This window comes from Cetorhinus maximus, chromosome 36 (genome assembly GCF_964194155.1).
Source record: "Cetorhinus maximus chromosome 36, sCetMax3.hap1.1, whole genome shotgun sequence".
Taxonomy (NCBI): Eukaryota; Metazoa; Chordata; class Chondrichthyes; order Lamniformes; family Cetorhinidae; genus Cetorhinus; species Cetorhinus maximus.
The window spans coordinates 6,239,569-6,256,380 of NC_135914.1; the positions used below are offsets into that span (position 1 = coordinate 6,239,569).

A 16,812-nucleotide genomic window follows, 5' to 3' on the forward strand; every position below is an offset into this window, starting at 1 on the left:
ATCTGGAATGCACTGTCGGAGCGTGTGATGGAGACAGGGTCAATCGAGTGGTTAGGGTCTGGAATGCACTGTCTGAGAGTGTGATGGAGATAGGGTCAATCGAGTGGTTAGGATCTGGAATGCGCTGTCTGAGAGTGTGGTAGAGACATGGGTCAATCGAGTGGTTAGGATCTGGAATGCACTGTCTGAGAGTGTGATGGAGACAGGGTCAATCGAGTGGTTAGGGTCTGGAATGCACTGTCTAAGAGTGTGATGGAGACAGGGTCAGTCGAGTGATTAGGATCTGGAATGCACTGTCTGAGAGTGTGGTGGAGACAGGGTCAACCGAGTGGTTAGGATCTGGAATGCACTGTCTGAGAGTGAGACGGAGACAGGGTCAATCGAGTGGTTAGGGTCTGGAATGCACTGTCTGAGAGTGTGGTGGAGAAAGGGTCAATCGAGTGGTTAGGATCTGGAATGCACTGTCGGAGCGTGTGATGGTGACAGGGTCAATCAAGTGGTTAGGGTCTGGAATGCACTGTCTGAGAGTGTGGTGGAGACAGGGTCAATCGAGTGGTTAGGGTCTGGAATGCACTGTCTGAGAGTGTGGTGGAGACAGGGTCAATCGAGTGGTTAGGGTCTGGAATGCACTGCCCGAGTGTCTGGTGGAGGCAGAGTCAATCGAGGCTTTCAAGAGGGAATTGGATATTATCTCAAAAGGAAGAATTGCAGGGCGACAGGGAGCAGGCGGGCAACTGGTGCTAGACGTTTCGCAGCTACTAAGAGCTGGTGCAGAGAACAGCCAATTGGTCACATTCTGTGCTGTAACTGCTCCACGGTTCTGGACCCCATCCCCAGCGGTACAGTAATGTAATGGTTACATTCCTGGACCCCATCGCCATACAGTGCTGTACCCAGGGTACAATAATGAGTACCTGAAAAGAAAACAGAAAATCTTGGAAGAACTGAGCAGGCCAGGCAGCATCTGGGACCAAATGAAAGGAGGTGCAAGTGATTCGCTGCTGCACTTGAAAGGGATGTTTGGGCCCTTGGATGATGAGGAGGGAGGAGGTAAAGGGGCAGGTGTTACCCCTTCTGCGATTGCATGGGGAGGTGATAAGGTGTTGGGGGTGTTGGAGAAGTGGACCAGGGTGTCCCGGAGGGAACGGTCCCTACGGAATGCTGACACGGTGGGGGGGGGGGGGGGGGTGGCACGAAGGGAAGATGTGTTTGATGGTGGCATCAAGCTAGAGTCGGCGGAAATGGCGGAGGATGATTCTTTGAATGCAGAGGCTTGTGGGTGAAAAGTGAGGTCAAAAGGCACCCTATCATGGTTCTGGGAGGGAGAGGAAGGGGTGAGGGCAGAGCTGCAGGAGATGGGTCAGACACAGTTGAGGGGCCTGTCAACCACTGCAAGTGGGAAACCTCGGTTAAAGAAAAAGGAAGACATGTCAGAAGCGCCATTTTGGAAAAATGGCATCATCGGAACAGATGCAAGATGCAATGAAGGCGAAGGAGCTGAGAGAATGGGATGGAGGCCTTACAGGAAGCAGGGTGTGAGGAGCTGTACCGAGGTAGCTGTGGGAGTTGGTGGGCTTGTAATGAATATTGGTGGGCAGTCTGTCACCAGAAATGGAGACAGAAAGGTCAAGGGAGGGAAGGGAAGCATTGGAGATGGACCATGTGAAGGAGAGAGAGGGGTGGAAATTGTAAGCAAAATTGACAAATTTTTCCAGGTCCAGACAAGAGCACGAAGCGACACCGATACAGTTATCAATGTACCGAAAAGAGAGTTATGGGAGGGGACCCTAGCAGGACTGAAGCAAGGAATGTGGTACGTTCCTCGACTAGTCATCCAGGGGTTTAAATTACTGGGCTTTAGAGGATTGGTGCTATAAAATAAAGGATAAAGTTTGCAGGATCTCAATGCTGTCGACCTGGAGTCCCCTTGTGTGAAGACACTGGTCCTGATGGATGTCTGCAAGTTCTCACCAGCTGGTCTCAGCTTTGCAGGTCCAAACGCAGACCAGTTACACTGAATGCAGGTTCTCTGGCTACAGGTTGTTGCCTCACACAATTTTAGGCAAGTTAGAGAGATACAGAGAGCCAGCTAGGGTAGCCTTCCTTCCTCAGCTTGTTCCCCAACAACCAGCAGGTTCACAACTGAAGATTTTTTCTCTCTTCTCCTGTGTGATTTCCAGCAAGTTTGTCATTTCAGTTTTTTGCCCCCCTCAATTAAAGTGATTGCTCTTCAAAACAATCAACCAGATCTTCCTCAAGTGCCATAAAGATCAAGCGATTTCTGGGAAGAGGCCTGCTTGCTGGCAGTTCCAACGTGAATTTAAAAAAAATCCCAGGTTAGCATCCAGGTGTACAGATAATGTCATGTCCTTCCATTTTGTATAGGAAATATTCAGTCTTGAGAGATATGATTCTAACATTGTCCATGACAGTGTTGCAGACTGGCACATTCCAAGGTCCTAGGCTGTGTGCTGAGGGAGGCAGACGCCGCAAACGCTCAATGGGGAAAGGCCACCGTCTGAGGTCCATCTGCCATAGTGCACTGAGGAGCTGGAAATTGTGTAAAACCCATCAGGCGATATCTTTGTCCTGGAATGTGCATTCTAAATATCACGGGTAATTGCAATTGTGCTGAGGCACCTCAGAGTGCCACAATCTGTATGGAAAGAACTGGAATCGTATTGTACTCTCAGTAATATCCAATTTAAACTGTTAGAGGTGGTCACTTTACAAACTTTTACAAATAAAGCATATTTTTGAAAAAAGTAGCGCAATGAGTGATGGAAATAAATGCGAGCCATGTCAAAGACAGCCACACCCCAGGAATGAATTAAAAATCCTGAATGATGAATGAATTACCATTCATCAGTGTGCATTGAAGTCACAGGACTTTGCAGATAGCACTGTTGCTCCAACACCCTCTTTTTGAAAGCTGGTTCACTGATCCTGAATGGCTGAATGGGAGAAAGCAGGGAGGGGAGGCACCAGTCACACAAGCTGTTCACCAACCTGCTGTTCCCTTTCTGCCATTTCATCAGACACTTCCACTCCCAACAAAGACTGCCCAGAGGAGACCACTGCTGTGCTGCCATGAGTTTCCCCTCTTGCCATTGGTGCCTCCACTGCCCCTGCTTAATGCTGCTCAGATCTACTGTGGCTAGTTACTCTCTAAGATCCCTTCTCCCTCCTAACCCCAACCCAGTCCTTCACACTCTATCTTCTACTTTGCAGGATTTCAAGCCTCTGGAAGTCCTCCCTCCTCTCAGTACCCACTTCTGCCTATGGAGTCTCAATAGCCAATGGTGGCATTACCCCAATTTAAAGCATCTTCCATATGATACAGTTCAGCTGGCCTGCTGTCCTGGGGTCTGAGCTTTATGCCTGCATCACACTGTGTGCGGCACATAGCCTGTACACCTTCACACACTGTGTGAAGTGGGTTGTTTGAATCTGTATTACATTGCACAACACTCACACCCAGACCGCACTCAGTGCTAGCAGATGCAGTCGGTGCACAGTCCCACTGAGGAACTTTAACTCACCCAAATTTCATTCTTCACGCTCCACAAAGAAGTAACAGAAACCAGTGTGGGATGGCCCTTTGGCAACAGGCCTAATCAGTCAAAATACAGGTAGGCCTCACTCAATTCCGTCTGTACACACAATATTGAGCTAGAAGCAACAAGGTGATCTAATGCACTCCAACAGGGCAGTCTGCTGAGTTAGTCACTGACCTTATTCAAACTCTGAATGAACCCACACCTGGCTGGCTGTCAGTATAGAGCGAGCTTTACTCTGTATCTAACCCCGTGCTGTACCTGTCCTGGGAGTGTTTGATGCCACCATCCATGGCTCTTTACCAACTCTGAACAATAAAAAATATATTACCTCTATCCAGTTCTACTTCCCAACCCCAGCTCCTGGGGCCTGTAGAGTCCATCAGCTTTCTCCCAGCACCCTTCCCCATTTCACTCAGGGGTATCTGGGAATCCTCAATCTTTTGAGAAATAAACAAGTACGCATACTGTGAATATGAGAGTGAAACCACAGCATTGACTCATCCATCATTATACTAAACCGTGGAGAGCAGATGATCAACTTCCACGAGCCTGGATGATGTCAGCACTCTCACTTTCCCCTCCATCTATTGTCTGGTCAATGTCTCCATTCCCCAGCAGCTAGTTCTGAATCCACCACATCACTGACAGCCATGTTACACGCAGCTCAGACCCCATATGCACTTTAGTGCACCAGTGGTGTTTCGCATGGTCACCGCTGCTGATACCAGCTGCTTATTTCAGATTTATTTCATGAACTGAATTGAAATTCTCCCAGGTGCTGTGGTGAGATTTGAATTCCTGTCTCTGCTACCGTTCCCACCTGGGATAGCACAGGTCAGACAAGTCTGAGAATTCAACCCCACTCTGTGCCAGTTAGTCTCAGTATCCAGCTCCTGATCACTGTCCACTGATCGCTGGGTTAGAGAGGGGGGGAAATCAGCCAGGGTTCCTGCTCCTAATCACTGTGATCCCTGGGTTAAAGAGAGGGGCAATCAGCCAGGGTTCCTGCTCCTGGTCACTGTCCAGTGATCCCTGGGTTAGAGAGAGCGGGGGAAATCAGCCAGGGTTGCAGCTCCTGATCACAATGGAGTGAACCCATCGCCTGGGTTTATGGGCTGATCTTGTGGTTTGTTAAGTTATGTAACAAGATTTGTCAAGAATGGCTGAGAATTGAGATCACGAGACAGGATGTTCTGCACACACTGCAGTCTCGCATACAGGAGTTAACCCAAAGATAGACACTTTCACCAGTGAACGAGTTTGAACATCACGTACACTCTCTATTACTGACTCTATCCACCCATTTAATCCCCTTGCACATCTCCATGTACGCTCTCCCCCTACCACTGACTCTACCCACCCATTTAATCCCCTTGCACATCCCCATGTACGCTCTCCCCCTACCACTGACTCTACCCACCCATTTAATCCCCTCCCACATCCCCATGTACACTCTCCCCTGGCACTGACTCTACCCACCCATTAAATCCCCTTGCACATCCCCATGTATACTCTCCCCCTACCACTGACTCTACCCACCCATTTAATCCCCTCCCACATCCCCATGTACACTCTCCCCTGGCACTGACTCTACCCACCCATTAAATCCCCTTGCACATCCCCATGTACACTCTCCCCCTACCACTGACTCTACCCACCCATTAAATCCACTTGCACATCCCCATGTACACTCTCCCCCTACCACTGACTCTACCCACCCATTTAATCCCCTTGCACATCCCCATGTACACTCTCCCCCTACCACTGACTCTACCCACCCATTTAATCCCCTTGCACATCCCCATGTACGCTCTCCCCCACCACTGACTCTACCCACCCATTTAATCCCTTTGCACATCCCCATGTACACTCTCCCCCTACCACTGACTCTACCCACCCATTAAATCCCCTTGCACATCCCCATGTACACTCTCCCCCTATCGCTGAGTCTACCCACCCAATTAATCCCCTCCCACATCCCCATGTACACTCTCCCCCTATCACTGACTCTACCCACCCATTTAATCCACTCCCACATTCCCATGTACACTCTCCCCCACCCATTTATTCCCTTCATACAGTCCCATGTGCACTCTCCCCTACCACTGACTCTACCCACCCTTTTAATCCCCTTGCACATCCCCATGTACACTCTCCCCTAGCACTGACTCTACCCACCCATTTAATCGCTTCCTACAGCCCCATGTACACTCTCCCCCACCCATTTATTCCCTTCATACAGTCCCATGTGCACTCTCCCCTACCACTGACTCTACCCACCCTTTTAATCCCCTTGCACATCCCCATGTGCACTCTCCCCTAGCACTGACTCTACCCACCCATTTAATCCACTCCCACATCCCCATGTACACCCTCCCCTATCACTGACTCTACCCACCCATTTAATCCACTCCCACATCCCCATGTACACTCTCCCCTATCACCGACTCTACCCACCCATTTAATCGCTTCCTACAGCCCCATGTACACTCTCCCCCACCCATTTAATCCCTTCACACAGCCCCATGTACACTCTCCCAACCCATTTAATCCCTTCACACAGCCCCATGTACACTCTCCCCTAGCGCTGACTCTACCCACCCATTTAATCCACTCCCACATCCCCATGTACACTCTCCCTATCACTGACTCTACCCACCCATTTAATCGCTTCCTACAGCCCCATGTACACTCTCCCCCACCCATTTAATCCCTTCACACAGCCCCATGTACACTCTCCCCACCCATTTAATCCCTTCCCACAGCCCCATGTACACTCTCCCCTACCACTGACTCTACCCACCCTTTTAATCCCCTCCCACAGCCCCATGTACACTCTCCCCCTATCACTGACTCTACCCACCCATTTAATCCCCTTGCACATCCCCATGTACACTCTCCCCCTATCACTGACTCTACCCACCCAATTAATCCCCTTGCACATCCCCATGTACACTCTCCCCCATCACTGACTCTACCCACCCATTTAATCCACTCCCACATCCCCACGTACACTCTACACCTATCAGTGACTCTACCCACCCATTTAATCCCTTCATACAGCCCCATGTACACTCTACCTCTATCACTGACTCTACCCACCCATTTAATCCCTTCACACAGCCCCATGTACACTCCCCCCAGCACTGACTCTACCCACCCATTTAATCCACTCCCACATCCCCATGTACACTCTCCCATAGCACTGACTCTACCCACCCATTTAATCCCTTCATACAGCCTCATGTACACTCTACCCCTATCATTGACTCTACCCACCCATTTAATCGCTTCCTACAGCCCCATGTACACTCTCCCCTACCACTGACTCTCCCCACCCATTTAATCGCTTCCTACAGCCCCATGTACACTCTCCCCTAGCACTGACTCTACCCACCCATTTAATCGCTTCCTACAGCCCCATGTACACTCTCCCCTACCACTGACTCTCCCCACCCATTTAATTGCTTCCTACAGCCCCATGTACACTCTCCCCTACCACTGACTCTACCCACCCTTTTAATCCCCTCCCACAGCCCCATGTACACTCTCCCCTAGCACTGACTCTACCCACCCATTTAATCCACTCCCACATCCCCATGTACACTCTCCCCTAGCACTGACTCTACCCACCCATTTAATCCCTTCATACAGCCTCATGTACACTCTACCCCTATCACTGACTCTACCCACCCATTTAATCCCTTCATACAGCCCCATGTACACGCTCCCCTAGCACTGATTCTACCCACCCTTTTAATCCACTCCCACAGCCCCATGTACACTCTCCCCTAGCACTGACTCTACCCACCCTTTTAATCCACTCCCACATCCCCATGTACACTCTCCCCTATCAGTGACTCTACCCACCCATTTAATCCCTTCACACAGCCCCATGTACACTCTCCCCCTACCACTGACTCTACCCACCCATTTAATCCCCTCCCACAGCCCCATGTACACTCTCCCCTAGCACTGACTCTACCCACCCATTCACTCCCTCCCACATCCCCATGTACACTCTCCCCTATCACTGACTCTACCCACCCATTTAATCCACTCCCACATCCCCATGTACACTCTCCCCTAGCACTGACTCTACCCACCCATTTAATCCCTTCATACAGCCTCATGTACACTCTACCCCTATCACTGACTCTACCCACCCATTTAATCCCTTCATACAGCCCCATGTACACTCACCCCCTATCACTGACTCTACCCACCCATTTAATCCACTCCACATCCCCATGTACACTCTCCCCTAGCACTGACTCTACCCACCCATTTAATCCACTCCCACATCCCCATGTACACTCTACCCCTATCAGTGACTCTACCCACCCATTTAATCCCTTCACACAGCCCCATGTACACTCTCCCCCACCCATTTAATCCCTTCACACAGCTCCATGTACACTCTCCCCCACCCATTTAATGCCTTCACACAGCCCCACGTACACTCTCCCCCACCGATTTAATGCCTTCCTACAGCCCCATGTACACTCTCCCCTACCACTCACTCTCCCCACCCATTTAATCGCTTCCTACAGCCCCATGTACATTCTCCCATACCACTGACTCTACCCACCCATTTAATCCACTCCCACATCCCCATGTACACTCTCCAATAGCACTGACTCTACCCACCCATTTAATCCCTTCATACAGCCTCATGTACACTCTACCCCTATCACTGACTCTACCCACCCATTTAATCGCTTCCTACAGCCCCATGTACACTCTCCCCTACCACTGACTCTCCCCACCCATTTAATCGCTTCCTACAGCCCCATGTACATTCTCCCATACCACTGACTCTCCCCACCCATTTAATCGCTTCCTACAGCCCCATGTACACTCTCCCCTATCACTGACTCTACCCACTCATTTAATCGCTTCCTACAGCCCCATGTACACTCTCCCCTACCACTGACTCTCCCCACCCATTTAATCGCTTCCTACAGCCCCATGTACACTCTCCCCTACCACTGACTCTACCCACCCTTTTAATCCCCTCCCACAGCCCCATGTACACTCTCCCCTAGCACTGACTCTACCCACCCATTTAATCCACTCCCACATCCCCATGTACACTCTCCAATAGCACTGACTCTACCCACCAATTGAATCCCTTCATACAGCCTCATGTACACTCTACCCCTATCACTGACTCTACCCACCCATTTAATCGCTTCCTACAGCCCCATGTACACTCTCCCCTACCACTGACTCTCCCCACCCATTTAATCGCTTCCTACAGTCCCATGTACACTCTCCCCTACCACTGACTCTACCCACCCTTTTAATCCACTCCCACAGCCCCATGTACACTCTCCCCTAGCACTGACTCTACCCACCCTTTTAATCCACTCCCACATCCCCATGTACACTCTCCCCTAGCACTGACTCTACCCACCCATTTAATCCCTTCACACAGCCCCGTGTACACTCTCCCCCTATCACTGACTCTACCCACCCATTTAATCCCCTCCCACAGCCCCATGCACACTCTCCCCTAGCACTGACTCTACCCACCCATTCACTCCCTCCCACATCCCCATGTACACTCTCCCCTATCACTGACTCTACCCACCCATTTAATCCACTCCCACATCCCCATGTACACTCTCCCCTAGCACTGACTCTACCCACCCATTTAATCCCTTCATACAGCCTCATGTACACTCTACCCCTATCACTGACTCTACCCACCCATTTAATCCCTTCATACAGCCCCATGTACACTCTCCCCTAGCACTGACTCTACCCACTCATTTAATCGCTTCCTACAGCCCCATGTACACTCTCCCCTACCACTGACTCTCCCCACCCATTTAATCGCTTCCTACAGCCCCATGTACACTCTCCCCTACCACTGACTCTACCCACCCTTTTAATCCCCTCCCACAGCCCCATGTACACTCTCCCCTAGCACTGACTCTACCCACCCATTTAATCCACTCCCACATCCCCATGTACACTCTCCAATAGCACTGACTCTACCCACCCATTGAATCCCTTCATACAGCCTCATGTACACTCTACCCCTATCACTGACTCTACCCACCCATTTAATCGCTTCCTACAGCCCCATGTACACTCTCCCCTACCACTGACTCTCCCCACCCATTTAATCGCTTCCTACAGTCCCATGTACACTCTCCCCTACCACTGACTCTACCCACCCTTTTAATCCACTCCCACAGCCCCATGTACACTCTCCCCTAGCACTGACTCTACCCACCCTTTTAATCCACTCCCACATCCCCATGTACACTCTCCCCTAGCACTGACTCTACCCACCCATTTAATCCCTTCACACAGCCCCGTGTACACTCTCCCCCTATCACTGACTCTACCCACCCATTTAATCCCCTCCCACAGCCCCATGTACACTCTCCCCTAGCACTGACTCTACCCACCCATTCACTCCCTCCCACATCCCCATGTACACTCTCCCCTATCACTGACTCTACCCACCCATTTAATCCACTCCCACATCCCCATGTACACTCTCCCCTAGCACTGACTCTACCCACCCATTTAATCCCTTCATACAGCCTCATGTACACTCTACCCCTATCACTGACTCTACCCACCCATTTAATCCCTTCATACAGCCCCATGTACACTCTCCCCTAGCACTGACTCTACCCACCCTTTTAATCCACTCCCACAGCCCCATGTACACTCTCCCCTAGCACTGACTCTACCCACCCTTTTAATCCACTCCCACATCCCCATGTACACTCTCCCCTATCAATGACTCTACCCACCCATTTAATCCCTTCACACAGCCCCATGTACACTCTCCCCCTATCACTGACTCTACCCACCCATTTAATCCCCTCCCACAGCCCCATGTACACTCTCCCCTAGCACTGACTCTACCCACCCATTCACTCCCTCCCACATCCCCATGTACACTCTCCCCTATCACTGACTCTACCCACCCATTTAATCCACTCCCACATCCCCATGTACACTCTCCCCTAGCACTGACTCTACCCACCCATTTAATCCCTTCATACAGCCTCATGTACACTCTACCCCTATCACTGACTCTACCCACCCATTTAATCCCTTCATACAGCCCCATGTACACTCTCCCCTAGCACTGACTCTACCCACCCTTTTAATCCACTCCCACAGCCCCATGTACACTCTCCCCTAGCACTGACTCTACCCACCCTTTTAATCCACTCCCACATCTCCATGTACACTCTCCCCTATCAGTGACTCTACCCACCCATTTAATCCCTTCACACAGCCCCGTGTACACTCTCCCCCTATCACTGACTCTACCCACCCATTTAATCCCCTCCCACAGCCCCATGTACACTCTCCCCTATCACTGACTCTACCCACCCATTTAATCCACTCCCATATCCCCATGTACACTCTCCCCTAGCACTGACTCTACCCACCCATTTAATCCCTTCATACAGCCTCATGTACACTCTACCCCTATCACTGACTCTACCCACCCATTTAATCCCTTCATACAGCCCCATGTACACTCTCCCCTAGCACTGACTCTACCCACCCTTTTAATCCACTCCCACAGCCCCATGTACACTCTCCCACTATCGCTGACTCTACCCACCCATTTAATCCCCTTGCACAGCCCCATGTACGCTCTCCCCCTATCACTGACTCTACCCACCCATTTGATCCACTCCCACATCCCCATGTACACTCTCCCCCTATCACTGACTCTATCCACCCATTTAATCCCCTTGCACAGCCCCATGTACGCTCTCCCCCTATCACTGACTCTACCCACCCATTTAATCCACTCCCACATCCCCATGTACACTCTCCCCCTATCACTGACTCTATCCACCCATTTAATCCCCTTGCACAGCCCCATGTACACTCTACCCCTATCACTGACTCTTTCCACCCATTTAACCTCCTCCCACATCCCCATGTACACTTTCCCCCTATCAGTGACTCTACCCACCCTTTTAATGCCCTCCCTGAGCCCCATGTACACTCTCCCTCATCACTGACTATTCATGATCAGCCATGATCATAATGAATGGCGGAGCAGGCACGAAGGGCCGAATGGCCTACTCCTTCTCCTAGTTTGTGTTTCTATGTTAATCCCCTCCCACATCTCCATGTACACTCTCCACCATCACTGACTCAACCCACCCATTTAATCCCTTCACACATCCCCATGTACACTCTGCCTGATCATCAATATAACATAATCATGTTATATTTTCTGTAGCTGATTTTAAATATCTCAGTTGACTCACCCCTCATTATTCTATACTTGAGGTAATTCATGCACAGGTTATGGACCCTGTTCTAATAATGGTGTTTACTCCCTGCCTTTCAGCACTGAGTTGCAGTCCATGGCCACTGTTAAGCACCTCTGAGTAGTATCCTCCTGGGTTGTGCAGTTATTTGCAGTATTCGTTTACCTGTCCAGGCTTTTAGCAGCTCTTCACTGATGCCGTCAACACCTTGCTCGAGTCCAGCCCAAAAAGGCTGAGACCGACCTGAAGCACTTTATAAACAACGACACTCCTTTTGAAGTTTAGTCACAAATGTAATGTGACAAAAGCAGCAAGTTCCCCAAAACAACAATCGGATAATGATTCAATGCTCTTGGATCAATGTGAATGATTGACCTGAGGTCAGAGGGGAGAACACTCTCTGCTCTTCCCCAACAGCAACCATGGGAACTTTAATATTTTCGTCAAGGGGAAGGCACGGGCCACAGTTTCATGTTTCATCCAAAAGATGGCACATCGGACAGTGCGGCACTCCCTCAGTACTGACCCTCCGACAGTGTGGCGCTCCCTCAGTACTGATCCTCCGACAGTGCGGCGCTCCCTCAGTACTGATCCTCCGACAGTGCGGCGCTCCCTCAGTACTGATCCTCCGACAGTGCGGCACTCCCTCAGCACTGACCCTCCGATAGTGCAGCACTCCCTCAGTACTGACCCTCCGACAGTGCTGCACTCCCTCAGTACTGACCCTCCGACAGTGCGGCACTCCCTCAGTACTGACCCTCCGACAGTGCGGCACTCCCTCAGTACTGACCCTCCGACAGTACGGCGCTCCCTCAGTACTGACCCTCCGACAGTGCGGCGCTCCCTCAGTACTGACCCTCCGACAGTGCGGCGCTCCCTCAGTACTGACCCTCCGACAGTGCGGCGCTCCCTCAGTACTGACCCTCCGACAGTGCGGCACTCCCTCAGTACTGACCCTCCGACAGTGCGGCACTCCCTCAGTACTGACCCTCCGACAGTGCGGCACTCCCACAGTACTGACCCTCCGACAGTGCGGCACTCCCTCAGTACTGACCCTCCGACAGTGCGGCACTCCCTCAGTACTGACCCTCCGACAGTGCGGCACTCCCTCAGTACTGACCCTCCGACAGTGCGGCACTCCCTCAGTACTGACCCTCCGACAGTGCGGCACTCCCTCAGTACTGACCCTCCGACAGTGCGGCGCTCCCTCAGTACTGACCCTCCGACAGTGCGGCGCTCCCTCAGTACTGACCCTCCGACAGTGCGGCACTCCCTCAGTACTGACCCTCCGACAGTGCGGCACTCCCTCAGTACTGACCCTCCGACAGTGCGGCACTCCCACAGTACTGACCCTCCGACAGTGCGGCACTCCCTCAGTACTGACCCTCCGACAGTGCGGCTCTCCCTCAGTACTGACCCTCCGACAGTGCGGCACTCCCTCAGTAGTGACCCTCCGACAGTGCGGCGCTCCCTCAGTACTGACCCTCCGACAGTGCGGCGCTCCCTCAGTACCGACCCTCCGACAGTGCCGCACTCCCCCCGGTACTGACCCGGTTTCCTCCGGGAATCCAAGGCCTGATTCTCTTACCTCGAAGGGATTAATATCGGGGCCGCTGCTTCTGCCGTTCTGCTGGCGCGACATGTCGGCACTGGAGAGTGTGCAGCCGGCAGTGCCCGGGCCGCTGAGGAGAGAGGCGGGCTCGAGCTCGGGCTGGGCCCCGGATAGAGCGGGAGCGGCGGCTGGATCTGGGTGGCGGTAACAGCCGCTTTCGGCTCGACCTGTGGGCGGCTCGAGCTTCCGACACGGCCCCGCCCACTGGAGCCGGCGCGAGCATGGCCCCGCCCACTGGAGCCGGCCCGAGCCTGGCCCCGCCCACTGGAGCCGGCCCGAGCATGGCCCCGCCCACTGGAGCCGGCCCGAGCCTGGCTCCGCCCACTGGAGTCGGCCCGGACCTGGCCCCGCCTCCTGGAGCTGGCCCGATCCTGGCCCCGCCACTGGTGCTGGCCCGAGCCTGGCCCCGCCCATTGACATACGACCCGCGCCTGGCCCCGCCCACTCGTAAAGACCCGGAGCCGGAGCCAGCAGTCTCCGCCCACTGTCATTAATCCAGACCTGGCCCCGCCCCCGGATCATAGCTCTGCCCCCTTGTAGTGTCTGTGAGATTGGCGCCTCCCACTGGCATTGACCCCGCGTCTGGCGCCTCCCATTGGAATTGACCCGACGTCTGGCACCTCCCACTGGCATTGACCCCGCGTCTGGTGCCTCCCAGTGGCATTGACCCCACGTCTGGCGCCTCCCACTGGCATTGACCCCGCGTCTGGTGCCTCCCAGTGGCATTGACCCCGCACCTAGGCCTGCCCACTGCAGTCCCCCCCAAGACTTAACCTAACCACCTGCCCTTACACCATCCCTGCCCCCAATATCTCACCCCCACAACATCACGCCCCCCGATCTCCGCCCCCGCCGTCTCACCCCCACAACATCACACCCCCCGATCCCCACCCCCGCCGTCTCACCCCCACAACATCACACCCCCCGATCCCCACCCCCGCCGTCTCACCCCCACAACATCACACCCCCCGATCCCCGCCCCCGCCGTCTCACCCCCACAACATCACACCCCCCGATCCCCGCCCCCGCCGTCTCACCCCCACAACATCACACCCCCCGATCCCCACCCCCGCCGTCTCACCCCCACAACATCACACCCCCGATCCCCGCCCCCGCCGTCTCACCCCCACAACATCACGCCGCCCGATCCCCACCCCCGCCGTCTCACCCCCACAACATCACACCCCCCAATCCCCACCCCCGCCGTCTCACCCCCACATCACACCCCCCGATCCCCGCCCCCACCGTCTCACCCCCACAACATCACACCCCCCGATCCCCACCCCCGCCGTCTCACCCCCACAACATCACGCCCCCCGATCCCCGCCCCCACCGTCTCACCCCCACAACATCACGCCCCCCGATCCCCACCCCCGCCGTCTCACCCCCACAACGTCACGCCCCCCGATCCCCACCCCCGCCGTCTCACCCCCACAACGTCACGCCCCCCGATCCCCACCCCCGCCGTCTCACCCCCACGTCACGCCCCCCGATCCCCACCCCCGCCGTCTCACCCCCACAACGTCACGCCCCCCGATCCCCGCCCCCGCCGTCTCACCCCCACAACGTCACGCCCCCCGATCCCCGCCCCCGCCGTCTCACCCCCACAACGTCACGCCCCCCGATCCCCGCCCCCGCCGTCTCACCCCCACAACGTCACGCCCCCCGATCCCCGCCCCCGCCGTCTCACCCCCACGTCACGCCCCCTGATCCCCACCCCCGCCGTCTCACCCCCACAACGTCACGCCCCCCCGATCCCCGCCCCTGATGTCTCACCCCCATACCCGACACCGCCCCAGCTCCCTCCCCGCCCCTGACGTCTCACCCCCATACCTGGCACCCTTCCCCGGACCTCTCCAATCCCTGCCCTCCTCCGCCATCTCACTTCCATAATCCAACATCCCCCGCTGACCTGCCCCCCTGCCATATCGCTCCCATACCCGACACACCACCCCCAAGACACCCTCCCCTTCCTGCTGTCCCACTCCCATACCCGACAACACCCCACCCCCTGGACTACTCCTGCTCCTCTCTGTCTCACTTCCATATCCAACACTTCTGCCCCCCCCAGACCCTTCCCCACTCCCAATGTCTCACAACCAAACATGACACCCTCACAGAGCCCCCAGACCCAGATGCTCCCATTCTGGCTTGCTAGACTGTTAGTGGGCTCAATCCTCAATGAAGCTGGGTGACACACTCCAACCTGACTCAGTCTGACTGCTCCCTCCTAAGCCCCTGAATCCCGAATCCCATCCTCTGCCAACTGACCAACTACTCCCCCTTGCCAATTGCAGGTCTCTTCCTGTCTGTCTGCAAACAGCAGAATTTTATTCATTTCTTATCATGTGGGGATTGCGAAATGGAGATAAGGAAGACCATTCTCTCAAACCCCAGAATAAGGTGGAATCTGCAGAATGTGGAAGAAGAACCATATGTGCAGGCTAATAGAACTTTGTGAGATTTATTTGCCTGGTTAAATGTTCACAGAAGCCACAAGTTACAGCATCGCACTGGAAGAGCACAACTTATACCCCAATGAGCTCATAAGGCCTCTATTTCAAATGATCTTCTCTCAGAGTCTGATTGTGGGGCAAGTGATTCCACATTCTTACCAGTCGCTCCATCGAGGGGTTTCTTAGTCGGGCTGGGTAATGTTCTATCCGGAAGGTGTGAATTCCAGATCACCACTCGATTACAGGACCTTCCTCAGATGCAAGGACTGCAGCAGTGTCTCACCATTCACATTCCAACATAAAAGTAAGGGCAGAAGTAGGCCATTCGCCTCCTCGAGCCTGCTCCACTGTTCAATAAGATCATGGCTGATCTGTTTGTGTTTTGAATTCCACATTCCCATCTACCCCCAAAAACCTCTGATTCTCTTGCCTAACAAGAATCTATCTACCTCCGCCTTAAAAATACTCAATAACCCCACCTCCACCACCTTCGGAGGCAGAGAGTTCCAAAGTCGCACAACCCTCTGAGAGAAAAAAAAATTATCCTCATCTCTGTCCTAAAAGGGTGACCCCTAATTTTAAAACTGTGGCCCCCTAGTTCTGGACTCACCAACAAGAGGAAACATCCTTTCCACGTCCACCTTGTCAAGGCTGTTCAGGATCTTATATACTTCAATCAAGTCATCCCTCACTCTTCTAAACTCCAGTGGAAACAAACCCAGTCTGTCCAACCTTTCCTCATCAGACAACCCACTCATTCCAGGTATCAATCTAGTAAACCTCCTCTGAAATGCTTCCAACGCATTTACATCCTTCCTTAAATAAGGAGACCAAAACTGCACACAGTATTCAAGATGTGGTCTCACCATTGCCCTGTATAACTGAAGCATAACATCCTTACTTTAATGTTC

The 16,812-nt window shown here is 53.4% G+C and overlaps 1 protein-coding gene across 1 annotated transcript in view; it reads right to left on the reverse strand.

The window, feature by feature from the left end:
• Positions 1 to 13,689, reverse strand: part of scamp3 (secretory carrier membrane protein 3) — a 41,224-nt gene extending 27,535 nt beyond the window's left edge. The window contains exon 1 of the mRNA XM_078534092.1: positions 13,422 to 13,689. Coding sequence (XP_078390218.1) covers positions 13,422 to 13,475 — 54 coding nt within the window. The 5' untranslated portion in view covers positions 13,476 to 13,689. The remainder of the gene's footprint in view (positions 1 to 13,421) is intronic.
• Between the last annotated feature and the right edge of the window lie 3,123 nt (positions 13,690 to 16,812).